Raw genomic sequence first — 27774 nt, forward strand, 5'->3', positions numbered from 1 at the left:
GATTTTCGGACCCTGACTGCCGATCCATTTACTTCAATCACCTGCCTTTTCCCTGATTTAAATTTTCGTTCACACGTTTCGTTTTCTGCTAAGACAAATATTTTCGAAAACGAAATCATTGAAAATCCATTGAAAACTGTCTGAGAAGCTGCAGAAGTCGACAGTGACCTACCAATTTCAATGTCTACATCATTTTGTCACGTTCCCAACAAAGTTGAATGAGCGGGATACTTATTCGAATGCATCTGCAGTGGTCTAAAGATCGAGAGATCGTTAACATAGTTCAGCTTTTCACTGGTGTAATTTAGAACGAACAGAATCTAGGACGAATTATTTCTGTAACATATTATGATCGGCACATGTTAACAAACATGTTAAACTGGACCGGTGTACTAAACATTATATAAGTCTTGTAAGACTTTACACATCAATTGCTGACACGCTTTGTTCCTTACCTTATTAGTATAGTAGCCTTAGAGTCCACGTGCATATCAATTTCCTTTCCAACATTTCTACACCCACCTAAGACGAAAATGTTTGCTCTGAGCGCTGCGCTGTCAGTGTCAACGAAATCAAATAGAAGCATTGGCGTGAAAACCGCGGGAAGAGAAAAATTTGGATTGAGAGGCATGTCCAGACAATGCAAAAATACGAGTCACTGCAAACTCATCTGGCATTTGGTTTCTTTGCGTGACACAAAATGATCTCACCTATGCTAAGGCTCTCCTGTCGCTCAAATACGGAAGTGTCCAGAACAAACATTTTCTTTGTTTTAGATAGGGTAAAGGTCGGCATGGGTTTTGAACCGTACTGAGGCATCATCAACTACTGTTTTGCACGTGGACTATTAGCTGGAGCCCAAAACACTGAAGACTTTTCATTTCATTCACTACTAATCCACACTGCTTATCATATTGTTCGCTTGAATTGGGACATCACTCACGCCCCCGAATAACGAACGGCTAGTAAAACAATTTGAATTTTCTGTTTGCAGAACTTCCTGGCAAAATCTGTTGAAGCTGTTGTCACAACGCGAACAAAAACTCCATGGTGCTGGTGAAATTCATCGTTTCCATCGCGATGTGGCCGAAGCTCTGTTCCGCATTCAAGACAAAAACGCTGCATTGTCGAATGAGTTGGGTCGCGATTTGAATTCGGCTCTGGCATTGCTACGGAAGCACGAAGGTTTCGAAAATGATTTGGTCGCATTGGAAGCTCAATTGCAAGTTTTGGTCGAAGATTCTGTTCGACTACAAGCGAAGTATCCGTCGAATGCGGTCGCTATCGTCCATCAACAAGATAATGTTGTCAGTGCATGGAATGAATTGAAAGAAAAATCGGCAGCTCGCAGTGATCAATTAGCTGCAAGTTGTGATCTTCAGCACTTGCTCACTCAAGTTCGTGATTTAATGTCTTGGGCTTCCAATTTGCGTGCAACACTACAGGCCGAAGAACATGTCCGTGATGCAGCTGGTGCAACCGCATTAAAATTGCAACACGACGCCATTTACAATGAAATCGAAGCTCGAGAAGAGAAATTCCGTATGCTGAACGAATTGAGCGATTCTTATGTTCAAACCGGTCATTATGCATCTGCTGAAGTTGAGGAACGTTGTGCTGCACTGTTGGATGAACGACAACGATTGCACACCGCATGGAATAAGAAAAAAGTTCTTCTCGAACAGAAAATCGATTTATTCTGCTTCCTGCGTGATGCCAAGCAAATCGACAATTCATCCAGTTCGCAAGAAGCCGCACTATCCAGCTCCGATTTCGGACAAACAGTTGAAGTTGTTCAAGATCAGATTAAACGACACGATGCTTTCGAGAAGTTGATTCAGACACAAGACGAAAAGGTGGCATTGCTGCAGGAACATGGTCGAAAATTGGTGGAGCAAAATCACTACGACAGCAAACACATCAACCGACGGCAAGAGGAAGTTATTCAGAAACGGATGAGAGTGAAACAATTGTGTGCGCTGCGACGTCAGAAATTGGACGATGCATTGCTCTACGCACAGTTTGTTCGCGATTGTAACGAAGCTGAATCGTGGATATCAGAGAAGCATAAGAAATTGGAGGCGGACGCTAACAATTACTCCGAACTCAGTGGTTTGGAAGACAAAATCAAACAACTCCAGAAACATCAAGCATTACAAGCCGAGGTTGCCGCCAATGAGATTCGAATCAAGGAGATTAAGAAAACGGGTGAAATTCTCATCGGAAAGAATCACGAAAGCAAAGTGGAAATTAAAGATGCCGTCGAAAAGGTGCTGAAAGCCTGGTTCGACCTGCTGAACGAATTGGATCAGCGTGGCCGTGGATTGGAAGAAGCTCAAGATATTTTAGAGTTCAACAATCATCTGGATAAGATCGAGGCCTGGATCCGGGACAAGGAAATGATGGTGCAAGCTGGTGACACGGGCAGAGATTTGGAACATTGTAATGCTCTGCGTAGGAAATTGGATGACGTCGATTCCGACATGCGTGTGGACGATCAGCGTATCAAAAATATTAATGTCTTGGCTGACAAGCTGCTGAATCAAGGTCAGGTACCCAATGAAATGAAAACCGTACAGCAACGGAGGAATAACTTCAATGCCAAATGGAAGGCTCTACAGGGAGCACTCAACGCTTATCGTTCATTATTGGCTGGTGCCTATGAAATTCACGTATTCAATCGAGACATCAACGACACACTCGAACGTATTGCTGAAAAGAGTCTGGCGATGAGTACCGATGACACAGGTCGTGACCTGGGTGCCGTGGAAAGTTTGATACGTAAACAGGAGACTCTTGAACGCGACATGACGGCCATCGAACAAAAAATTGTGGATGACGAAAAGTCGGCCAATAAGCTCAAGGCCAAGTATCCGAAACGAGTGGACGACATTGACGGTAAACTGGAAGAAGTGAAGAAAGCTTGGCAAAATCTGCTGGAGCTCAGCGTTGTGCGTAAAGGTATTCTGACCGATGCGTATGCCGTCCAAAAATTTGCTACCGACGTAAAGGAAATGGAACTGTGGGTCAACGACATCATCAAGAAAATGAACTCCGCTCCGAATCCATCAACAATTACCGAATCCGAATCGCAATTGGAATTGCATCAAGAACGGAAAGCTGAAATCGATGGTCGTGACGATGCATTCAGGTCGTTGCGTAAGCATGGCGAAGGTCTAGTTGCTGCGAACGAAGCTAAATTCCATGAGGCAGCCGTTAAAAAGGCGTTGCAAACATTGGAAGAATTGCACGAAAGTTTACGACGTGCGTGGCTCCGTAAGGAGCAACAGCTTCGTGAAGCTCATCAATTGCAACAGTTCAAGGCCCAAACTGATCAAATTGACGTTTGGTTGGCAAACAAAGAAGCCTTCCTGAATAATGATGACCTGGGGGACAGTTATACTGGAGTGGAGACGCTGATCAAGAAACATGAAGCCTTCGAAAAATTGCTCGTTTCGCACAACATCGAAAAATTGGAGCAATCTGCTGCCGACATCTTGAACAAAGACATGAATGATTCCAGCAAAGCAATTCCGTCGTCTAAGGATGCCGTGCAGAAACGGTACGAAGATGTCCTGTCTCGTAATGTACGACTTTTGAATGCGTCCGAAGCCCGGAAGGCAAAACTGCAAGAATCGTTCCAATTACAACAATTCCTGCGCAATTTGTACGAAGTGGAACGTTGGCTGAATCAGAAAATGCAAACCGCCCTGGACGACAATTACCGTGATCCGACCAATTTGCAAAGTAAAATTCAAAAGCATGCGGCATTCGATGCCGAATTGAATGCAAACACGAACCGCATCGAGCTGGTCATAGCTGAGGGTGAAGCCTTAAGTGATTCGAAACATTTTGCCGCTAAGGAGATTATCACACAGTTGGAGATGCTCGAATCGGATTGGCAAAAGTTGCAAGAAGCGTCAAGGGAAAAGAAAGATCGCTTGGAACAGGCGTACGAGGCGTTGCAATTCGGTAGAAGCTTAGACGAATTCAACACATGGATGGATGAGGTGAGTCATTTTTCGTTGTTTTTCAGTCGCGACCTGTGTTTCACCTATGAACACTTCCCTTTCAGATCGAATCGCATTTGTCATCCGAAGATTACGGAAAGGACCTGGCGTCCGTCAACAATCTGCTGAAGAAACACGAAATGCTAGAAGCCGATGTCACCCATCATTCGGACACTTGCGATCAAATTACCGAGACCGACAAAAAGTTCTTCAATTCAAATCATTTCCTCAAAGACGAAATCCACGAAAAGGCTATGAACGCCGTGAAACGATATAATTCCCTGCACGAACCAACAACCATACGCCGCGACAATTTGGACGATTCACTGCTGCTACATCAATTCTTACGCGATGCTGAGGACGAACTGCAATGGTTAAATGAGAAAGAACCACAGGCTGCATCCAAAGAGCTGGGTACGAGTTTAACGTCGGTTCAAAGTTTGCAGAAGAAGCATCAAGCACTGGAAGCGGAGATTCTTTCACAAGAACCGCTAATTTCGTCCTTACTGCAACGTGGTGCACAAATGGTCCGTGACGGTCACTTCGCCAGCGATCAGATTGACGCTCAGTCGAATTTGTTGCAAAAGAAATTGGTGAACTTGCGTGATCTGGCTAGCATTCGACGATTGCGATTGTTGGATGCGGTGGAAAGTCAAATGTTTTACGTCGAAGGCAATGAAGCTGAGACGTGGATGAGGGAAAAACGACCGACCTTGGCATCGACTGACTATGGCAAAGACGAGGATTCAGTACAGTCGCTGCAAAAGAAATTGGATGCATTGGAGCGCGAACTGACCGCCTTCAACGGATCGGTAAACAAAGTTGAAAAGCTGGCCAGCGGACTGATCGAACGCAACCATTTCGATAGCAAAAACATAAAACACAAAAACGAGTCCGTTCAAGCCCATTACATCGAATTGAAAACGTTGCTGAAACAGCGTGAGCTTCACTTGATCGAAAGCGGAAAACTTTACGAATTCCTTCGAGAAATCGAAGAGGTCCATGAATGGATCGCCGATCAAATGGCAGTGACTGCATCGGAGGAATACGGTGAAGATGTTGAGCACGTCGAACAGTTGATAGCCACCTTCGATTCGTTTATTTCGAACCTCGGGGCCAATGAGCAGAGAGTTTTCTCGACCGTTACCAAAGGCGAACAATTGGTTACCGACAATAGTCCGTACCGTGACATCATTCGGAAGAAGGTCGATGACACCAAATTGATGTGGGATGAACTGAAGGATTTGGTTAATGCACGTCAAGAGGCGTTGGCCGGTGCTAAACAGGTGCATGTGTACGATCGGCGAGCTGATGAAACAATTACTTGGATCGGTGAGAAGGAAGCCTCGCTTATGTCCGAGGATTATGGCCAAGATTTGGAAACGATTCAAGCGTTGGTACGTAAGCACGAAGTGTTCGACACAGAATTGGCTCCAGTCAAAGAGCAAGTGGAGTCAGTAATTGGTGAGGCAAGGAAATTGGCTGAAACATTCCCAGACGCAAAGGAACACATCGAAGTCAAGCGCGACGAAACCATTGAAGCGTGGTCGGATTTGATGGACAAAAATGTTGCGCGAAAGGACAAACTTAAACAGGCCGAGCAATTGCAGGCTTACTTCGACGAGTATCGCGATCTAATGGCCTGGATCAACGAAATGGTCGCTAAAGTCACTGCACCTGAACTGGCGAAAGACGTTGCCGGTGCTGAGGCATTACTAGCACGTGTCAAAGACCATCGCGTCGAAATCGAATCGAGGAACGAGGCATTCGACCATTTCTATCGCGACGGAAAGAAGTTGATCGGTGACAAGCATTTCCTGGCGCATGAAGTGCAGGAGAAGATTTTGGTACTGCAACAACGTAAGCATTTGTTGGACCACACACTGGAGAAGAGACGAGAGATATACGAATTGAATTTGGACACGCAGATGTTCTTGCGTGAAGCGGAAATACTAGAAAGTTGGATTGTCAGCCGTGAGCCGCAGTTGAAGGATGCCAAACTCGGTGATTCCATTGCTCAAACGGAGGATCTAATTCGTAGACACGAGGATTTCGAAAAAACGGTTGCGGCTCAAGAGGATAAGTTCCAAGCGCTGAAGAGAATCACAATGGTAAGTCGGATGGGTGTGGGCATTAATGCAACGAATTAGGTAACTCAAAGTTGACATTTTTTGTTTAGCTGGAACAAGCATTTAGGAAGCAGAGAGAGGACGAACTAACGGCGAAACGAGCGGAGAAGGAGCGTATTGAAAAGGAGAGACTCGAGGCGCTGAAACAGAAGGAAGTTCAACGAATTACCGAAGAGCGACGTCGCAATGAGAAACCCATTGACATCGTGAACGGTAAAAATTTGATTTTGATTTTCCTTCCACATTGAACAAACCATTCCCTTCCTTCAGGTGTTTCCGAAAAGCCTCCAATATTTTCGTCGCCAATGGTCAAAACCAATAATTCCCAGCAACAGACACCACAAAACAATTCATACACCACACAACCGGAACAGGTTGGCATCACCGTACAAAAGTCCAATTCCGTGGCCAACATATTCGGTGATCGTTTGCGACGATCATCCGATCCGAGCAAAGTAAAACGGGCCGAAAGTATGAAAATCGTGCCGAAAACACCGAAACGTACACCATCGTTCACCACCCGTCGTCGTGCGCAAAGTTTCCGTAAGAATCAGACCGCCGGCGATTTCGATTTACCTCCAGTCGAGATACAAGGAATGCTTGAGCGTAAGCATGAATTGCAATCCGGTGGCAAACGGGCGCCGGTTCGATCATGGAAACCATTCCACACGGTGCTGTGCGGGCAATTATTGTGCTTCTTCAAGGACGAAGATGACTTCTTCCAGAAGAAGGCCGCCACCGCTCCGGTCAACATTCTGAATGCCAACTGTGAGAAGGCCGAGAACTACACGAAAAAGAAAAACGTTTTCCGATTGAAGTTGCCCGATGGATCGGAGTTTCTGTTTTTGGCCGCTTCCAAAGAAGACATGATCGATTGGGTGAACAAAATTTCCTTCCATGCAGCCCTACCGCCAAATCTACAGTTGCTCAGCTACGACGAGTCGATTAAGGTAAGAGAATACATTCATCGGTCTTTGCTGGAACAGTATTATTGACTGTCCCTTCACGAACACTCACAGCAATCCACCAACTCACCCGAATCCAAAGGCAACAATCACGATCACATGGAAACATCGCCAATTAGTTCGCGAACATCATCACCAGATTCGCAACGACGAAGTTCACGACACGATTCGATAGGCAGCAGTATGTCCGGTGGCAGTACAACACCGCAAATAAATTTTCTTCAAAAGCAAAAGGAACTGAGGGAGCAATTACATCAACAACATGTAAGTGGACGCTGGACTCCATTGCAACCGGCCAACATTTTCCTAACCACGAAATTTTCCCATCCACAGCAAACATCACCTCATTCGGCAACGTCATCCTCATCGTCGCCACAATCACCTCAACCGCAATATTACAGTCCAGATAAGCCGCCAATACCACCACGGGGTTATCCGCCACCAGTTCCACAACGTCAGTCCAGCAACGACAATATGAATGTCACGTTACGGAACCGAAATCACAGTGGAAGTGGTACGTCTTCTACGAACATTGAAAAGAGACTAGTTAACCGAATGGTTTTTGTAACGTTTTCAGATTCCGGTGGTGATGCAAACAGCAATTATGGAAATGTGACGCGTCCGTATTCAATGCAACCATCACCCAGTCAACCGATTCACGATGTTCAAAATGGTGCGTCCGACGACAATTGGCGAAGTCATGGTGAAGGTCGCGTGGGTAAGTGAATGGAAACAAATTTCATTTTTAGTTTTAAGTTAAGAGCTCAGGGTCGGGGTGGACTTGTTGATCATTGTTGTCACGGCAAAAAAAAATATTTTTTCCGTCGAACCGAAACTTTTCGATCGGTCAATTCATTACAACAAAATCATAAAAAAACAGAGAGACCTCCACCGCTACCAACGACACTGCCGCCATTGGGCCAACAGCAAATCAAAGTGACATCGTCATCGTATCAGACGACCAACAGCTACAAAGACCATCATCATCATCCCGGCACGATGAATCTGAATTCGAACACGTTCCGCGGCCATCACCAGCAATCGAGTCCGGTGCGATCGACAACCACATGGCATCAACATTATACCAGCGGTGGTAGTAATAGTCCACAGTCTTACAGTCACAATTTCATCAATCACGAACGATCGGCTAACGTGGCTGCAGCTGTTGCCGGTTAGATATTGCTTACGTTTTGGTTTCTTTTTTTGGTTTTTGTGGCTGGACTGTTTTTTTTTTTTGGTGTTGCGAGCAATCAACGGTCTTGATCAAGACTCTGTATTTCTTTTAGTCTATTTTCTAACAATTTTGGCATTTTGATTGGATATTCTAACATTTTGACTGTGGTTTCATGCTATCCATTTTCGTATGCTCTCTTCAATTTTAACTAACGATTCCGGCCCGTCTATCGGACTGAAAAACGAAAATTTTATTTTAACATTGCTGCTACACGATGCGCCCACAATAAAAAGGCGCTAGTGGACTAACTAACACAAACACAGAGTGATATGATGAATATCTTCCAGATTAATTCAAGTAGATCTTTGTCTGCATGTGATTTGAATCTTCTCTAAAAACGACAAGCAATTTTGCCGTATGAATCTGATACTTCCTTCGTGGTCGCATAAATGCATTGGTTTGGTAACACGGAAACACGTATCCGTTGATTCCAATGACGGTTCCATTGCAACCGCTTCGCAAAAAAAAAAAGAAAAGTAATGGGAACGGGAAAGTGGTTGGTGCTACTGGTGTCTCGGGTGTCGTGAGTTCAGATGACATTAATAATCCCCCACATAGACTTTAGATCAGTGTAATATTGGCCAGTTCAATAGCGTCCACATTCTGTAATGAAAGTGTTCCTATTGGAGTGGATGATTTTGAACTGGATGTTTTTAGACGTGTGGATTCAATCGGGGTATATCTCAGTTACATCATAATAGCAACCAGATTGATGTCAAAATGAATGTGGCACATGAAACAAATGAAAGTTTTAGCTTACTTAATGAGTTGAGAATTTGAATATTTGACTCTGGCATACCAGCCCATCCGATAAAAATTTTAATTTTGAAATTTGATTTGAGCCAAGAAATGATCAAAAGAATTTTATTTTTTGCTTCATTCGGCGTCTTAAAGACCGAATCATTCGTGACATTTGTGAATTATTGTAAAAGAAAAACATGAAACTATCAGTAGTGACCTTACAGAAACTTACAGATTGAGAATCATCAGAACAGACATGTACATTCACATATAACGTATCAGAACGTTGCTAATTTTTGTGGAATAAAAGGCAGAATTCGAATGAAAAGTTGTCTGTGCTGATGATTCTTGAAATGTAAAACCAATATTTCTCTCTGATGTTTATCAACGACTCTATCCTTCCTATAGGTGGATGGCTCCTGGTCGCTAAACAAATTAACAAAATTTACGATTACTCCGTTTTAACAAACTACTAAATTAATTCCCAAACAACTGTCCGCCCAGTCTAACCATTTTTTTGTCCCGTGTAAATTTTCAGGTTGGGGACAGGATCGATTCAATGTAACACCAAATCGACCCGTTTCAATGCCAGTAGATCCATCGTCAGCCGGCCGCGTGTCGGCGGAAAGCAGTAGTGAAAGTGAAGCGCATTCGGTGTCGTCGGTTAGCGGTAAAAGTGGCAGCAAAGACAAAGATAAGAAGAGTGGAATGTTTCGGTTTTTGAAATCGAAGAAAAATGGCAAGTAAAAAGTGGGTGGAACGGAATGACTTTCCGTTCCTCTTTCTTCTTTTTTACAGAAAAATTATTTTTTACAAAATATTTTGATTCTTCAATTATTGGTTGGGAAGAAATGTATTTAGACTTAGGGACCAAGTAGAGCATTTAATTTATGGCAATCGAAGTCAGAGGCAGAATTTTGTCTAAAAAAAACAATTTTGTCATCAAAACGAAATTCAATTTTATTACCAACGTGTTGTATGTGTTGAACATTTTGATAATTTTAGTCATTAAAGACAGTTGCCAAATTTTTGTTCTATTGGATTTTTGTTTTATCCAGAAAATAATTCTACAAATTTTAAGCGTAAGAAAATCAGTAAAAAGAAAATATTGCGAGCGAGTGATGTAAAAATTAGATAGGAATTTTGTTAATCCAATGAATCCGATAGAAGTTAATAAAGTTTTACACGAACAACAGAACCGTTGTTCAGATTTGTCGGAGAAATTTATGGAAATATGACGGTGTCGTCATTTCAATTTCTCTGATTTCTCTGATAAGAGAGAACTTTTATTAAAGGAAACGAAACGTTTTTCAGTTTTGTTTTTCCTGTTTCCTTCTTCAGTTTCATTTTTGTTTTAAGCATAACCCTTTTTTTGTAACTTAATTGCCTTGTGTACTTCAGAACCGATGATACAAATTTTATAAAATTAAAAAAAAAATTATGAAAATTAACAATCGAAAGATAAAAATGTTTTTTCGTCAGTAAGGAAATTATGTAATATGTAAGATGATGATTATTTCATAATAATATATTTATCATAGAGAAATTATGAAAAAACCTAGACGTTTTTTTACCGTTATCAACAATATTCCCTTTTCCCCCGTTCATCAGCTAAGCTAATCAAAACGCCATCGCCCTTAATTAAAGAGCAAACGAACTGCAATGAGAACAACTGTTAAAAACGAGCCATCAGAACAGTCGGAGCGTTTGCTGCGACTGAGCCCCGTACAAACCCGTATATCTATTGCGCACGTGACCCTAGTGCGTCTATCACCCTACTTTGACCGTAAGCCTATTGCGCCGGTTAATGTAGTTAAAGTAGAATTATTATGTAATGTGTACATCTTATAAATTGCGCATAGCGCAATTACGAAGCCCCGTACGACGTTCCTTTCAAATGAAACAAAAATTTCAAATCGCCCTAAAAATTTTATTTTTTGAAGGGCCTAGTATCGGCCTCAGTCCGAGGACCCAAATTTAAAAATTTTTTCAACTACATTCTATTCGGCCTTTGATTACCTTCCAAATGAAACAAAAATTACGAAAAACGGATGTAATTTGCTCGAGTTATATGTAAAATACACATAGGGCCCTAGTAGTGGCCTTAGTCCAGGGACCCAAATTTAATTTTTTTTTCAACAAAATTCTATTCGGCCTTTGATTACCTTCCAAATGAAACAAAAATTACGAAAAACGGATGAAATTTGCTCGAGTTATATGTAAAATACACATAGGGCCCTAGTAGTGGCCTTAGTCCAGGGACCCAAATTTAATTTTTTTTTCAACAACATTCTATTCGGCCTTTGATTACCTTCCAAATGAAACAAAAATTACGAAAAACGGATGAAATTTACTCGAGTTATATGTGAAATACACATAGGGCCCTAGTAGCGGCCTTAGGCCAAGGACCCAAATTTAATTTTTTTTCAACAATATTCTATTCGGCCTTCGATTACCTTCCAAATCAAACAAAAATTACGAAAAACGAATGAAACTTACTCGAGTTCTATGTAAAATACACATAGGGCCCTAGTAGCATTTCACTTCTAAGGCCCTAACTCACGGTCCACTCACCCGATTTTAAAAAACTTTTTTTTCCTGGAATGGTATTGACAATACCTATCATTTGCCGTGTCATTTCCATCGTTTATTTTGCCATAAATATCACCAAAAGACCTTAAATCACTTAGGTGGCCCTAACTCACGAAGGGCCGACCCGAATATTCCCATCTTCGAACTTAGCCTCACTATTTCGACTATCTTTCAGGGAAAAAAAAAATTTTGAAATCGGATATTGTATTTACTCAAGATATCGACGTGACGGACAGACAGACGGACAGACAAATCTTTTATTGCAGATTCGTCATCTATGAACATAGGAAAACACTTTGCCCTCACCGTCTGCTTCGAATTCCATCAATTACACACGGCATCGTAATCCTATAAGCCCCTTTGTACTTCGTACGGGGCTAAAAACACAATCGAAGACATAGATTGGGATGTTGCAGAAAGTGGGCACACAACCAAATCGGTATTATTAACCGCTCTTTGAAACGGTACATTTCCACATTGCACTGTTGATTTTTTGGCCTAAAATCAATAAGCCCAAACGCGCTACAGTGAACAATGATTTCAATACGATTGTAAAAACACCAATGTGGGCACACAACCAAATCGGTATTTTTAACCGCTCTGTGAAACAGTAATTTTCTACATTTCACCTACTAATGTTGATTTTTTGATCTAAAATCAATAAGCCCAAAAGTGCTACAATGAACAATGATTTCAATACGATTGTAAAAACACCAATGTGAGTACACAACCAAATCGGTATTTTTAACCGCTCTGTGAAACGGTAATTTTCTACATTTCATCTACTAATGTTGTTACTTTGGACTAGAATTAATGAGCCCAAACACTCATTTTTCCAACTTCAAGTAGCTTCTAAATACATGGTGTACGATGTTTGTGTTTTTTCATTCACACAACGGCACTTCAAGCATGAGTGTACAAGCATGTTGTACTCTAAATAAATAAAATAAATAAATACTCAAGCCTTTTGCTTGAAGTACATTGATTCACGCCAAGAAATCATGAGTCCTGTCTTTAGGAAAGAAATGGAAGGCCTGTTTTGATTACATAAACCTCCGAATATTTCCGATGTTCATGCAAGGAGTAGAGCTGTGCCAGAACGGAACCCAAAAACATCAAAAACCTTGAAATCGGGCAACGACATTATCCAAAGGGCATTAAAATCTGCGGAAATCACTGCAGTCCGAGAACCACCGGGTTGCTCAAGACCAGACGGAAAAAATCCTGACGGAATGACGTTAATTCCTAGGGTGAGGGGAAAATCAGCACTGTGGGATTTCACATGTCGTGACACTTTCGCACCATCGTTTCTGAACATAACGTCACAACCAGCGGGACATGCAGCCAATCAAGCAGAAACAAAGAAAATTGACCAATACAGTGACCTAGCAGATCATTTTATTTTTATTCCTGTTGCCACTGAAACGTCTGGAGTGTTTGGTGATATTGGTTTGAAATTCATTAAACAAATTGGCAGCAAAATTACAGAGGTTACAAATGAAAAACGTTCAACTTCATATCTTATACAACGTTTAAGTGTAGCCATCCAAAAAGGTAATGCGGCGTCAATCATGGGAACAATACCTCCATCCAAGAATACGAAAGAAATATTTTATTTATAAAATCAATTATGTAAATCTGTGCCTGATTAATTTAATTAAAAAATAAAACTAATCTTTTGCTGAAAAAAAAAGAAAAATCGTGAAGTTCTAGGAACTGGGAACATGGTGAATAATATCAGTAATCCTTAACCTCCAAAAGAGAATCCACATAAAACCTTACAAATCCTTAAAAATCTGTATTCGATATTCGGTATCTGTATTTCAGTATCTTCGATCTGGGTCGAGTATTTTCAATAACTTCGGGTCGCATTCATCGATCTGATCTGACTTCGTCTTACCATGTGAGAATGTTCAATAACGAGAAATTCTGTTATTTCAATTGTTTATTTCGTCATTTTATTTATAGTTTTTCCATCAGTGAAAAATTGAAAATATTTTTGGCTTAAAAATTCAACTGAAATTCGGTTCAAATGGCTTTGTTTATGGTTAATTTGTTACAAGTAAAATTCAGGCTAAGTAAATTCATTTAATAGAAGGCATACGGATATGCTCCATAAGCTCCATATGCTCCAATTCCTCCAATTCCTCCAACGGCTGTGTAAGAAAGAGATTATCGTTAACACTAAACGATATAAACACCCAAAAATCGCTCTCTGGTCTGACCAATCTAATTAAACTTACCAAGAGGACTATATCCGCCATAAGCATACGAATAGGGCGATACGTATGATCCGACATAGGGTGATGCAATATATGGTGATGCATATGCTGAATATCCGAATGGTACGGACGATACATAATGTGGTTTAGGTGCTGGGGCAGGAGCTGGAGCCGGTGCTGGTGCTCCAAACACCGAAGCAATTACGAGCGCAACGAAAATCTTAAAAATATCGAAAGAAAAACCATCACAAAATTTTCGTTCCATCCTCAATTGAACTTAGGAAAAATTCTTTCGCCTCGTTCGGTTACTCACAATAACTTTGAACATTTTTGGATGAAAAATTTAAATTTTCCCGTCTAAGGACAATATTACACTCAACACAAACTGGCGAACGTGATCCACACTGAATCTGAATTACAAATCAACTGACGATCAGCAGAAAATATCAATTGCTTTTTATACTCATATCGACGACGTTGCTGTTTGAATAAAACAAAAAATTTTGAATTCTTTATATGTTGAAGGCATCTCTACCAAGTTTTGCTAACAGCCGCTGATGATGTTGTTAGGTCGGAGCGATTAGTGGGGATTTTTTATGTGAGTTATCCACAGGGAAAATAAGCTCTGGTATTTGATGTGGTTTAATACAGCATGCTAAAACTAATGAAATACAAGATTTGGCTCCATTTTTTCTGCATAAACACGTAAAACATAGGGTCACAAAATTAGAAAGTGTCACTATATGGTGTTAAAATGCTTGCCATATGTAAAAGGTTAACTTATACGTAAACAGCAAATGGACAAAAATATATACAAACCCGATTGTCAAAGTTGGTCTTTATATTGTTAGAGGGATATGCTAACGAATTCAATCATTGAACTCATTGTTTGGGACCGATGGGACAAACTAAGAATTTAGAAGGAATTCTTAGACTTGTATGGAGAAATTTAAGGAATTTTACAGAAACCTTTGAGAAATCGATTTTTTACTATAGTCCCTCAGAACAGGTCAGGTATCTCTTTGAACCTGATCTGAATTCACCTGAAATCTGAAAGATACTAAACCGTCAAGTAAATCATGTCAGGTTTCAGGTTTTTCCAAATATTTTTTCAGACACACCTGAAATTTGACCTGATTTACCTGAACTTTTACTGATTTTAGGATTTTAGGTTAATTCAGTACCGAGAAAAATGTTCAGTTCTGATCAGATTCATATAATCCGAGCTTCAGGTTTCCAGTCGACCTGACCTGTTTCTAGCCTTGTGTTGTGGAAAGTGTTAGTAAAGTCTGTCCCAAATTTTGACAAACTTTTCTTTTAATCACTCTGAAATTTACAGCGACAATTTACTAGAGCTAATGAAGAGAAATTCTTCCGCAATTCTAACTACGCTTACCGATCCATGCAACCATCACTCTATGCACTGTAGAAGGTTTGGTAAGTGATTAATTATCGAACTGTTCGATAATTAATCTGATTCGAATTTGTTAGGGTGTCGTTTATTAAAGATTCCAACAAAATATCTACGAGAAAAGTGTGACGCAGTCCTTTTAGTACAATTTCTAAAATGAATGATATCGCTAGAGTTGGCGCTTTCAGCTTCGTTACGCAAAAATTAAATTGTACACCCAATTAGTTCAAACAAGCTGGCTTAGTTTTCCTCATCATATGCCAAATAATTTTTACCAAAAAAAAATTGACCGAAAACAACAAAACTTTTACCAAAAAATCTGCGTCGCAAAGTGGCAGATGTTGAGGAACAGATCTACAAGAAAATTTAAGTTCTGATGGCCTGACTAAGGATCCTGCAAAGTTTCATGGAGATTGGCTGCGGATTTTCCGAGATCGACCATCGATAGATAGATGGACAGAAACATACAGAGTAAGTTGAAAGATTTTGATTGTTTGGAGAATGCCATTTTTCATGTATTTGCACTGAAAATGACAACTTGGAAAACGCAATATCTCCGGTTCTTGAGCACTTTGGTAGACGTGTTATCGCTCATTTTCTTTGTATTTCAAATGAGAATATTTGGTTGCGATATTGGACATTTTGGCCAAAGTAGAACTCTCGCCTATACATACTTAGTTGCCGCGTCTCAAAAAGTTTTCTTCGTTCTTTTTTTGGAAGTTAGACTGCGTCAAGTCCTCCGCTATCGCTCCAGACATGATGTCATTTTTTTCGCTAGTTTTTCATGGTCCCTTTCCCCATTTGGTCTGGTGAGGTAACTAGAGAGAATATCTGACACTGACTTCACCAGGTAACTTTATTGGTAGGTAGAAATTTTCGTTCACATTTTTCAGGTAACATGTCAGGATTATGTTCAGATTTCAGGCCTGTTCATATCAGGCCAAATGAGGTATCAAGTAATTTGGTTTCAGGTAAGACTGCTCTGCTCCAAACTTTATTCTTCTTAGAAATCCCCCTACAAAATGAGCTGATTTGTGGGAAAATATTTCCATTTAAAGGCTTACCTTTCACTATCAATACCAGACTCGGTTCAGTTTCTGTGTAAACGCACTTACATGTAAAAAATCGATTGATCCACCTTAATTGCGCATATAATATTTACATCGGACATACAGTTCTATTATTTTGATCGATCGGAAAGTGGTTGGACGATAAATAATAATTTCAATAAACAAAGTTGCGAATATTTTATCGTTTCGATTGTACGGATTTGCTACAATACAACAATACCTTATGACTACTTAAAGGTATGCCTATGCGAAGCACTCACGGCACACATATTAAAATCATATTTGCTTTACATTTTATATTATATTATTGTTGAATGCTTGCGCGTTTTTAGTGGTTCATTGTTGTGCATATCAGCGTATAATATGCTGGAAATTATGAAATTCAAACAAAATAAAATCAAATTTGGATGAAAATGAAATCGTTTTATCGGACAAGGTCAAGATCAACACAATTAGTGTGTTGCGTATATATACGTCTCTAGCTTAGACCCCATTGTCTTGTCCAGGTCGTTACCGAGTTTATTTTTTGCGAAATAATCTGGTTTCGCTGGTTAAATCTTGAGCGGTCAGAACGATCAATACTGTCCACATTTTCATAACAAAACATTTTTTTTTTGGTGGACGTGGTGGATTATGCTTCTAATCACCACATTGACATTGGATTTATAACGTTTCTTGATTTTTGATTTTTGTGTTGAAATGATTTAAATCAGTCAACGACAATAGGAATTCGGTTGATCTGTTACATTAATCTTGTGCGTGTGTTTTATGATTTTGAGACATCAATGAGTCTGGCCATTTCATTCATATTCAAATTAGAGACGAATCGAATGAATTGATTCCTAATTAGACGAATTGTCGTTGTGATTAGTAGCGTAAATTAGAGAATATTATTTTGGATACGATTAAATCGAGTCTTTTTTGCGTTGGCTGTTTTATTTTCGTGTTAATTAATTCCATGTGCCACAGTGAAAAATATTTTCTTCCGGGACTTTAATCTACTGACCACGTACGAGACAATTTACTATCAATCAATCGAAAAACACTCCTAAAGGGTGAAGGTAACGCAAGTCCTTATGTCTTAAACTTACAAAATGTCTAATGTCCTAATAATGCTTATTAATAAAATTGTTGTATTATGCTGTATGCTGTCGCATGTCGTATGTGCCCAACGCAGTTTTCTTTGTCTCTCATTTAAGCGTTCTTGTTGCTTCCGAGTAGCAAGTAAAAGACTGATATATCGAAGTGCGTTGATGTGCCGCATTTTTCGTCCGAGATCAAAAATTTGACCAAACAAATTCAATAGATTGTTGAACTCGTACGTATGCCCATATTTATCATAATCAGTGGTCTTTGGGGCCAAGGGGATTCAAAGAGTTGATGTGAAATATGTTCTCTAGTCGATAAAAAAATGTGGATTTTTTTTTTGTACACAGTTCAACCAAACCCTATTTTTGACGCAAATTGCTTCAGCTGATTTCCAGCTGGTACACTCGTACAACTTAACTGTTGGTCGCATACATGTTAATACAATTTTACCACTATTAGGTTGTATGAGTGAACCAGCTGAAGAAAATTCCGTCACAAATTTGGTTTCATTTCAGAATCAATACGCAATGTGAACGTTCATTAATTTGTTCTAGATTTGAGCATTAGGTCCAACAGGTCCAAGAATATATATCCACTGATGTATTCTAACCCTCACCCGGAAGAGATTGGTAGAAAATCCAAATTGGTTGTAAAATAAAGCCGTTGCGTTGGTGAGAATAAGAGACAAAAACTACTTCTAGGCAACCAGAGAAGTTTTTACCAAGAAAACTATTATTTGATATGACGTTGGGGGCTTTTACCCCAGATAGCAATGGTAGTCGGCGCTTCTGTCTGCCAAGAGTTCCGAGTTGCATTAACCATTTCTTACCAATTTTTCCTATTTACGCCAATAATGGCATCCTCTAATCACTCAAAGTAGCGAATATCATCGAACAAAAATGTTTTTCGTATCTGTCAGTGTGATCTTATGACCTCAGCTCTTGACTTTAATAGAGTCTGTCATACACGTAGCATCTCGCTTTACCACATACGATTAATGCATCCTTGCCTTTTCACAGGAAGAAACAGTATTTTTGAGTTTGTTACATCAATTGATGTATTGTCATCAGATCGACTCTTTTACTATACTCGTCAGGTTTAACATCATCTTGCAAGAACCCATAGCACTGAACAAAGCACTAGAACTGATTTTTTTAACGGTTTTAACGGCTTCATTTTTGAAAAATGCTACTGCGTTCCAATTAATTATATTTATTTTTATATGAGAAATTTGGACTACTGCGTCGAGGGTAATCTGGCACATGAAGCAAAAATATGACATTCTAAAAGTTAATTTTTCACAATCTCGCACACCTCGCACACACAAATTTAAAGCTATAAATGTTTGTTAGCGTTAGCTGCATCATCAACTTAATTATCCCTTTTACGAAATTTTAGTGAAGTAAAATTGTGAGCGTATTCACTTTTTACGCAGTTGAAAATTGCGGTATTTTTGCACTGTGTGCCAAATTACCCCACACCGCGTCAAGAAGAAGGCCCCCTTGAAAATTCTGTTCTAGTGCTTTGTTCAGTGCTATGGAAAACCTCATCAAGCTCGTTGTGCATGAATGAAAAATAGATATCATATTAATCGGGAAAATCGTCAAAAATTCAAGCAGAAGATTATTGTTCCCATTTCTGGGTCTCATCAACCGACACCTCTTCAACATTTGATAGATCTGAGACTAGATACACGCGCCAATCAATTTTGGTTCATCGAAAGGTTATTGGAGGTTCGATTTCCATTCAGATTTCCGTCATTAAAAAAATATGTCGGCGCACATACCTACCTTGGACTGTAAAATGACTCGACGTAAACAATTTTTAGTAAGTTTCTTCACATAATTTAGAGAGAGTTATCAATCTGCTACATCTCGACTCGAATCAGCAATCAAATGTTGGGAACTGACACCTTTTCCACCCAAAACCCAACGTTTCAATCTCTCCAAATAACGTGGTTGTGGACTCAATAAAAGATTTTTCAGTCTCGTCCTGCGTCCTCATTCGTCATATCCATCCACAGGAAACCTCTGGGAGGCCATCTCTTGAGTACAGTTTTGTGAAATTTTTGATCTGTTTCTCGTGTTCTATTCCTGCAGGGTTCTGCATGAAAGGTGTCTCATTCGAATCGAAATAGTACGGAGCAATGGGTATTTGAGTCGGAGGTGCAGGGAACCCATCACATGCCTCATTTCGAAATCAATTCACACGGACGGGTAAGGAGAAAACCACTCGATTTATCCAAATAAATTGTGTTTCTTTCAGTTAAAAAATGTTCCTTCTTTCATTTCACTTTCTCAATGTCGGGTAAAATAGTCATTTTATCCAATAGTTGCACCAGATGCGTGGCCATTTGTAGTCCATTCAATTTCTCCGGTTTCCGCAGAGTCAATGCGTAAATGCATTTGAATGAATTCGCAACGGTCGCCGCCAACGATTTCATGGACACCTGGACGGCCTTCTTCAGAATGGATTGCAGTGATTTCTCGAAGTTTTCCATTTGTTTGATGATGTCGTCGGTTATGTTTTCCGCTTGGTCGGCATACAATTGGAAAATGAATTTGGCGTTGAGTGCGTACGATAAACTCAACCGCAGGGAGACGATTCGGGCGGTACCTTTAAAGAAATCTGTAGGCGAAAAACGATATTTAAATCATTCGACCGGAATGTTTTGATAGAACCAGTGCATCCACTCACCATCGGCGCAAAGACTGTGTAGCTCCATTTGCCGTAAATGAATCGCCAAGCTCAAATTAGCGTCAGCAATCGATGAGCACAGCTCCTTGAGAAGCTTGATGGCTTTGTCGTCATGCAAATGGCACAGTTGACTATGTACCTTTTTCCCTGTAAGCCGCTCCCTTACGTACAATTTGTAGAATATTTCACCAATGCGAGCATGGATCACCGCCTTTCGATTCTTGTATAAGGTTTGACGGGGTCCAGACGTTTTGTCGTCGCACGCTTTCAATGCCTTTTGCCACAGTTCGTTGAGTTTGGTGTAATTTTCGTCGTCCTGTAACTGAAAAGCGAAATATTCTCTTAACATCCTGACTATCTGATTGCTAAGACCTCGACTGTAATGTCATTCGTTCAAAGGAGAATGCCATAGAAATGTGACAAATATTTTAAAAGTTGACATAATTCCGAACGGGGCACGACTCACATGCATTCAATTTCCATTTTTTTTGTCGCTTACGGTTCATTAGTATGCAATCGGCGAACGTTTTCACCAAAAATAGATTTTGTTTTGGTTCTCTCGTTTGCTAAAAATTCATTTTTTTTGTTTTCTCGATGGTTTACGTAATTTGCCAATGATCGATTGGCTATTATAGTGTCGTAATGGGGAATCGTGCATTTTAGCCGATGGTGTTGTTGAATTTCAATGATTTTCGCTGGACAACATCATGGAGACTACATCATATCACTGGTGGTTGGTTCATTGGTTGTTGTAACAACTTGTTACAGAGATTCAGCGAGACAAGTGGAGAACGTAGCAGACGCTGCAACGGTAGCCCCCGTACGATTCCGTCTAACTATTATGTATTGCTTGTTACGAGGAAAAATAAACTTTTGGCACGGATTGTCCCATCGTGGACTAATTTAAATGGAACTGGAGAATGACGAGTGTATCTAAAATTAGCGAGGTTTCTGCCGCTGTCTCGATCTGAGAATGCGTTTTCATAACTCCTCATAAGCTTTAAAGAAATATTTTTGCCAACATCTGATCAGATAGGTCGTGGCGACAGTGGCAAGAGAACAATTAGCCACAAATGGCTAAGAGCAAGCTGTCAAATAGACAAAAGTTTAAAAAAAATCAATTTTGTCTCTCAAGTGGAGTACTTTTTTGGTAAGTGGAAATCAAGCCTTAATACTCTCGTAGCACTTAAAGCCAAAAGCACCCACCCCACATCCAAACCGTATTCTTATAGTTAACTATACCCTTACTAATGTTCCCATGGCTGGACCTTTGTCTGACTGTGGCAGTGTTTTTTGGTTTGTTTTCCTCACTAGAATGCAGATGTCTTTCATGGACTGTGACCTTACTAGGATGCCCTTTCCGATTGACTCTCCCAGTGTCTTTAGTCAACTGTACTCTTACCGATGTCTTTAGTTAACTGTGCTCTTACCAATGTCTTTAGTTAACTGCACCCTTAGCTGTACCCTTACCAAAGTCTTTAGTTAACTGCACACTTGCTGTACTGTTACTAGTGCATCCTTAGCGTTCACTACTTAAAGTACCTTGCTAGGATGCCATTGCTAGAATGCCCTTGCCCTTGCTAGGATGCCATTGCTAGAATGCCCTTTCCGATTGACTCTCCCAGTGTCTTTAGTCAACTGTACTCTTACCGATATCTTTAGTTAACTGTACTCTTACCAATGTCTTTAGTTAACTGCGCCCTTAACTGTACCATTACCAAAGTCTTTAGTTAACTGCACCCTTGCTGTACTGTTACTAGTGCATCCTTAGCGTTCACTACTTTTCGATACGAACGGAGTTATCCTCGATATACGCAACACTTTCGTGCAAAACGGAGTTGCCTGTGATGGAATGAGTTTTCGTGTCGTAAAGTACATTTGGTGTTTTTGGAAATGGAATTTGGATAAGTGCAATTTGGATGAATTCAATTTGGATGGATGTGGCTTGGATGAATGCAGTTTGTTTGAAAAATGGTGAGATTCTTTCGTACTTTTTGTTAGTTTGATTTTCTTCTGGTTACGTTTTTGCTTTTGCTTGATTTTTTGCTGCGTCTGGTTTTTGAATTTCTTAGCAGCGTTCCAAATTTACCCGTATTTCCATCAGTTGATGAATAATTCTCTAAGTAAATTTTCAAACACTTGTTCAATCGAAAGTTTTACTGTCGCTGTCTTGGGAAGGGATCAGTGGAAACAACTGATGATGGATAGATCACGCTATCCTCAGACCGCCACTGAATCCTGAGGTCGAAACAGCTCTGTCGTCTTTGTTGAAATCACTTTACGTGAACCATGAGTGGGTAGGGAAGAGCAAAAGCTCTGTTTGTTTTTCTTTTCTATTATTATGTTTCGTTGTGTTTTAGCAATTCGTCTATAGGCATTTCAGCTGGGGGTATTTCTAGTGATCCCAAACGTCCTGTATAAGGATGCAACGCTTGATCTACACAGGATATTCACTCAACGATTGAATGAAATGTCTGTCCCCCTTAGTACAAATAGCAAAGTAAGAATTTCTTACTACGGAATATGCACGTAAGCTTCCTGCCTATGATGAGAAACGTTTTGTATTACAATTTGATAATGATGGACATCTCTTGTAACGGTCGTCTTGGTGACACTAGTGCCTCGCTATGATAATCTTCAAAATTCGCAGTGAAATTCGTTGAAACCGATGCGTACAATGGTATTGCAAGGGCCAAAGGTATAACTCGAAAACGTTCGAAAACTGCTCTAGATATTTCAGTTAAACATGTCATGCGAGGGTGGAATGGAAAGACTTTGATTCTACGAAATTGTATGAAAATTGGAGATATTCTGGAACGGTATAACGTTTCGGAGCCACTTCGAGCGTATTAATCGATCTGAGTCAAGTGGTCTGAATAGCGACACTGGAAGGTAAACCAACTGAAAGTGCAATACTTACAAACTCTTCCGTATTTTCCATAACCATTTGTGCCCACGTGAAGGTGCTGGTCGACAGTTCCCACGTCAAGATGTCCCACAATTCTGACAATTCTGGATTATCTTTTCTCGAGCCCAAGATACCGAGTGCCCGATTGTAGTGATAGAACGCACTCTCGTACAGCCTCCTCAAATCGGTCGTATCACTGCAAATACCGAAAACGAATTGAATGAATCGTCGATAAGAACAAACTCGCATCCACTTACCTCTCATCGCCGGGAAGATAAATGCTGGCGCGGAATCTGTAGTACCGACCCATGTTACACAACAAAATGGCTAAGTTTGCCTCGTCCTTAATCTCTTCGAACGCTTCGATGCCACGCTGAAGATTTGCATACGATCGTTTGGTCAGTGTTTTGTAGAGAGGTTCATAGGAAGCATCCAGTTGCTGGTTATTCACCAGCTCATCTCTGGCACATTTCGCGTATTCTTCTTGCGCCTGATGCATGCTCCTCGCTCCTATTTCGTTACGCACGCTGCCAATTCGTCGCACCAATTCTCTCCGTTTATCGTCATCCGGCTCGAGCATATCCAGTGCCGATGCATAGCACTTCAGACTGGTAAACAATAGATCGTCCATATTCTCATCCAAATCGAAGACGTCGGTGATTTTTCCTTCTTTTTGCAGCTCTTGGCTGATCGCCAGGTCCGTCTTACTGTAGCAGTAGAACTCATTCCGATTCGTAGCCTTGTTCTCGACATTGGTGGCTATTTGAAAGAAACAATCACCAGCTCGTCCCATCAGGCAAACCGTTTGATCCGAAATGGAGTTCATGTATTTCGCGACGATTTTCTGGCAATTCAAGGCCATCAGGATGAATCTCAACGTTTTGCCGAAATTATCTCCGTCGTAGAATTGTTCGGCGAGGGTTGCGTATGTGAGGCACGCTTTCTCCAGCAAGAGCAGCTTCAGATGAACGTTCCACGACGATTGTATCACTCCAGACTTTCCTTTTAGCAGCAGTGAACGACCGTCTTCTTTCCGATCGTCAACGTTCGCTGGTTTCTTGGTTTTCTTTTTCTTCTTTTTATTCTTCCGGTTCGCTGTCGCTGTGGGACTGGCTGTTGGCGTTGGTGGTGTTGAGTCTTTCTTCCAGCCCATCGGTATTGCCTTCGTGGAATTGATTTGTCTTGCTTCGGGGTTCAATGTCTCATACGGCAGTGGAATTGGAACGCACGGTTCAGCCATTTTTGGATTCAACTCCTCCAAAATGATCTTCTGTTTCGCCGTCTCTTTGTCCAATTCCCTTTTCTCCTTCTCTTCGGTTTGCGAGAAAAACTGCAAACAATTCAACCCCTCCGCAATGTGCTCCAATGCCAACATGCATCTTTCCTTCACATCGTCGGTGATGGGCGGCGGTGACGAATTGTGTTTCCAATTCTTCTCCAAATTCGATTCGATAACCGTTTTCAGGGCAATCTCATCCGAATTGTTACTTTCATCTTGATCAGACGTAGCGTCACTTTCACTCAAAGTGGATTTGTCCAGATGCGTGTCCTGACAGTTTGAATAGAAAATTGGTGACGATGGATCGATGTCGGCAGGAAGTAGTAAATCGGACAGCATGTAATGTGACGACGTCACAATTTGTGGATACTTTTCTTTCGGAAGCAATTGGATGCAATTGTCAAGCAGTGCCTTGATGGAACCGGCCTGTTTCGCAGTCATATTTTCGGTCATGTTCTTCATATTCTTGGCCACTTTGTACAGTAACATTGCAACGGGAACGGTGAATGGATTCTCCAAATTTGTGGTTTCGGTGCTGCTGTGTTCTGGTTCGTCCTCTTCGGTGTTATGGCACAGTGAGGTTAGATCGTAGAGTTTCACGAAGTCGTCGTTGCTGCCTTTAAACAGCCAGTATGTGTGACCTAAAAAATACGAGAAATTTACGAGTTATGGCGGAGCATTCCTTCGCTGCATTTTCTGTCAATGGCGAACCTGGCTTCGTTGCACTTCTCTTCAAAAACGACAAAATATTCTGTGCAACATTCCGAATGAGTTTCGGCGAAAAATTCGAATTTTCGAGGTACGGCAGATCCTCCGTTTTGATCAATTCATATTTTTGCACCAGTCCATCCAAGTGGTAGCACATCACCACTTCGGGAACATTACACATCAAATTGTCCAGCCAATAGTCGATGCCGGTTAAAATGTTTATCGGTTTGCTAATGTCGCGCAATTTCAACGAAATGCACGGCTGCGTTTGTCCACCGAAAATTGGCATGTCCGTTCCAATTAGCATTTTAATGTCCTCAAAGGTCCACACTACGTTCCGATTGAAAACGTGATCGCCATTTTCCGGAATATTTTCATCGACACTCGGTTCCGGCAACAATGGACCGCTGCGAATCTCTTGCAGTATTGTCGAATTATCAAACTGAGCGTCATCAGTTGGTTTATCGCTCGAGGGCTGGTCCGGCCGTATACTGTGATACAGAAATTTGGACAGCAATTTCTTCTGGTCAAAGTTCTCTTTACTGCAGTAGTTCTTCAGCAGCATTGATCGGTCCTTCGGACTCAGATTTTCGAAGATAAACTTTCGCAGCCACTTCCAGTCGTCGTCGGCTTGTTGCAACAGAAATTTGTACAGATCAAAGTCGTCGAGGAGCAGTGTGTTTTCGATACGATGCACCATCATCGAGATGGTGGACTTGGGCGAGTAAGGCAATTTGAGGAGATTTTTGATATTTTCCGCACTGGAAACCACATCGATTTCGCCCAGGCAATCGGGAAACATGTGCGCCATACGAAAGCTGGAGAATCCTTTCGATGGTGACAGACAACTGCGAAGTCCGTACGAGTTTCCATCGTTTGTCAACCAATTGGACGGCGGTAAATGGAGATTTGTGTTGCATTCAAGTTTGGAGAATTTGGCACACATGACGGTGGTCTGTTTGACGATCACATCGGAATTGATAGAATTGTCTTTCTCGTGTGGTACAACATAACGGCAATAGCCGATCTACGAATTAAAAGAGAATAAAAACATCAGAAACAAGGCTCACTCTTTTACAACGAAATGCGATGTGGATTAATGAAATGTGCGTTACACTGTTGAGTGGGTCTACCTTTTCGTTTGATTCCATGTCTTTTAATTGTGTAAACTGTGAAAATTATTTAGGACGTCCCAAAATCTAACTAGTTTTTTACGCAGATTTTTTTTCCTCTAAAAATTTTGTTTTGTTGCGTGAGACGATATCAGTGACATTTCTGCTGTACTAGAATGTTCGAGAATCGGTAGCGATGTACTAGATGATTTTTCAATGTTTACGAGTCTTCGCTGGATCTTCTGAAAGTAGAATAGTTATTCTATTTAGCAGCTGTCACTTGAACCGCTTCTAGTGCGTTACAGGTTTGTTCCAAATAAACTGCCAACCCGAACGGCAACGGTTTCATCTACAGAAACATATGACATACACGATTTTACATACAAATGTTGATGACGTCAAGATCAATGAAAGTATAAACCAGGAATGGTCTGTTCATACCTCTCATGAGAGGTGAGTTTTTTTTATATGAAATCGCTGTGTCCTCCGCTTAATACAAAGTTTGACATTCGACCATCACTTGTGTTGACGTTCATTGGTCAAGATTCTGAAAGAAAGATGTTATGACACTTCTGAGTTTATCACGAAGGCTGTGAAACACAAATATTGACGGGTTTTGTTAAACAAGCTCATTGAAGATTGTGTGAAATGTCAACTTAAAAATAAATTTTTCTCTTCAAGTTTTGTTTTCATACAATCTATAATAACAAAACATGTCTTAATTATCAAAATAGTGTTTCACCCCGCCTTCGTAAGTGTCTTAACCTGTTCTTTCAGAACCTAGGATGAGGTTATGACTCTATGGATAAAATTTGACAATGCATATGGTCTTGGAACAGACCTACTCAAATTTCCAAATTTTTTAAAACTTTTCTTACTTTTTGCCAACATTTGCCCATATTTTCACGAAAACATATTTTGGGAAACAGGGAAAATGTTGATGATAATCGGAAAAATTCAGTAAAAATGGTTAGAATGTGAATTTTTTTTTCTTCAAAATTGTCCCTTATTTTACATAACGGAGGCGAAACTTTACGTCAACTTTTTGAGCGAAATACATTTTGGGGGCTGATGAAACACCACTATGTGTAAATTTTTTTATGAGTTTTATTGTTTGTTTTGATGTTATTTTCCTTGAGTTTTTTTGTTGGGTTGGACGTTTTCATAAAATACAACATTGAGAAGCAGAAAAGCAATTAGTGAAGCTTGGTAGAATCACAAAATGACACAAGTCACGTATGTTACGCATAAAATGAATGCTTACAGTGAATAAAATAGCCAATTCTTGAAGTCTCATATTCTTCGATCGAAAAATATGTTAATTCTAAAGCACGATCAATAGACGCTAAATACCTGTAGTTCAAAGAAACTGATCGAGAATCTATCAAATTATTTCGTTTAGAAATTATATGTTATCAGCACGAATGAAGTGTGGACGACGAGCAGGACATGCAATAAACTTATTAGTTAGAATTTTCAGTTTATTCGTTTTCGCAACAAAAAATTCAAATATTACCCCATTTCGTGAAGTTTGCTTTTAGTTAGTTAGTACAAGGTTCTGAAAGAACAGGTTAAGACAACCCTGAGTTGATCACGAAGGTGGTGAC

At 40.4% G+C, this 27774-nt stretch overlaps 3 protein-coding genes across 5 annotated transcripts in view; 1 reads left to right on the forward strand and 2 right to left on the reverse strand.

Moving 5' to 3' along the window:
• LOC119084408 (spectrin beta chain, non-erythrocytic 1) overlaps positions 1 to 10631 on the forward strand; it is a 53610-nt gene extending 42979 nt beyond the window's left edge. The window contains exons 14-22 of one of the 2 annotated variants that reach the window (XM_037194374.1): positions 995 to 4010; positions 4076 to 6121; positions 6190 to 6352; positions 6410 to 7089; positions 7159 to 7368; positions 7438 to 7618; positions 7682 to 7822; positions 7985 to 8275; positions 9618 to 10631. In XM_037194374.1, coding sequence (XP_037050269.1) covers positions 995 to 4010; positions 4076 to 6121; positions 6190 to 6352; positions 6410 to 7089; positions 7159 to 7368; positions 7438 to 7618; positions 7682 to 7822; positions 7985 to 8275; positions 9618 to 9826 — 6937 coding nt within the window. In that variant the 3' untranslated portion in view covers positions 9827 to 10631. The remainder of the gene's footprint in view (positions 1 to 994; positions 4011 to 4075; positions 6122 to 6189; positions 6353 to 6409; positions 7090 to 7158; positions 7369 to 7437; positions 7619 to 7681; positions 7823 to 7984; positions 8276 to 9617) is intronic. The other variant, XM_037194375.1, reaches the window with a different exon arrangement.
• Positions 10632 to 13646: 3015 nt separating this feature from the next.
• On the reverse strand, positions 13647 to 14367 carry LOC119084411 (neuropeptide-like 3). Of its 2 annotated transcripts, none has more exons than XM_037194379.1 (3): positions 14207 to 14367; positions 13915 to 14113; positions 13647 to 13818 (listed from the first exon to the last, which is right to left on the reverse strand). In XM_037194379.1, the coding sequence occupies exons 1-3, from the start codon at positions 14219 to 14221 to the stop codon at positions 13760 to 13762; spliced, it is 273 nt and encodes a 90-aa protein (XP_037050274.1). In that variant the 5' UTR covers positions 14222 to 14367; the 3' UTR covers positions 13647 to 13759. The 2 variants fall into 2 exon arrangements, with proteins under 2 accessions (XP_037050274.1, XP_037050273.1); XM_037194378.1 differs by having other exon boundaries at positions 13647 to 13827.
• A 5332-nt stretch (positions 14368 to 19699) lies between these two features.
• LOC119084412 (erythroid differentiation-related factor 1) lies at positions 19700 to 26343 on the reverse strand. The gene is made up of 6 exons (XM_037194380.1): positions 26189 to 26343; positions 25059 to 26082; positions 23326 to 24988; positions 23081 to 23264; positions 20161 to 20482; positions 19700 to 20091 (listed from the first exon to the last, which is right to left on the reverse strand). The coding sequence occupies exons 1-6, from the start codon at positions 26204 to 26206 to the stop codon at positions 19748 to 19750; spliced, it is 3555 nt and encodes a 1184-aa protein (XP_037050275.1). The 5' UTR covers positions 26207 to 26343; the 3' UTR covers positions 19700 to 19747.
• Between the last annotated feature and the right edge of the window lie 1431 nt (positions 26344 to 27774).

Source organism: Bradysia coprophila, unplaced genomic scaffold (assembly GCF_014529535.1).
Source record: "Bradysia coprophila strain Holo2 unplaced genomic scaffold, BU_Bcop_v1 contig_732, whole genome shotgun sequence".
Lineage (NCBI taxonomy): Eukaryota > Metazoa > Arthropoda > Insecta > Diptera > Sciaridae > Bradysia > Bradysia coprophila.

Coding starts and splice junctions, on each gene's coding strand:
- LOC119084412 (XM_037194380.1), bottom strand. Junction 24,989..25,058: donor GAGAAGTGCAACGAAGCCAG/GTTCGCCATTGA, acceptor CGTATTTTTTAG/GTCACACATACTGGCTGTTT. Junction 23,265..23,325: donor TATCTTCCCGGCGATGAGAG/GTAAGTGGATGC, acceptor CGGTATTTGCAG/TGATACGACCGATTTGAGGA.
- LOC119084411 (XM_037194378.1), bottom strand. Junction 13,828..13,914: donor TGGCGGATATAGTCCTCTTG/GTAAGTTTAATT, acceptor TTTCTTACACAG/CCGTTGGAGGAATTGGAGGA.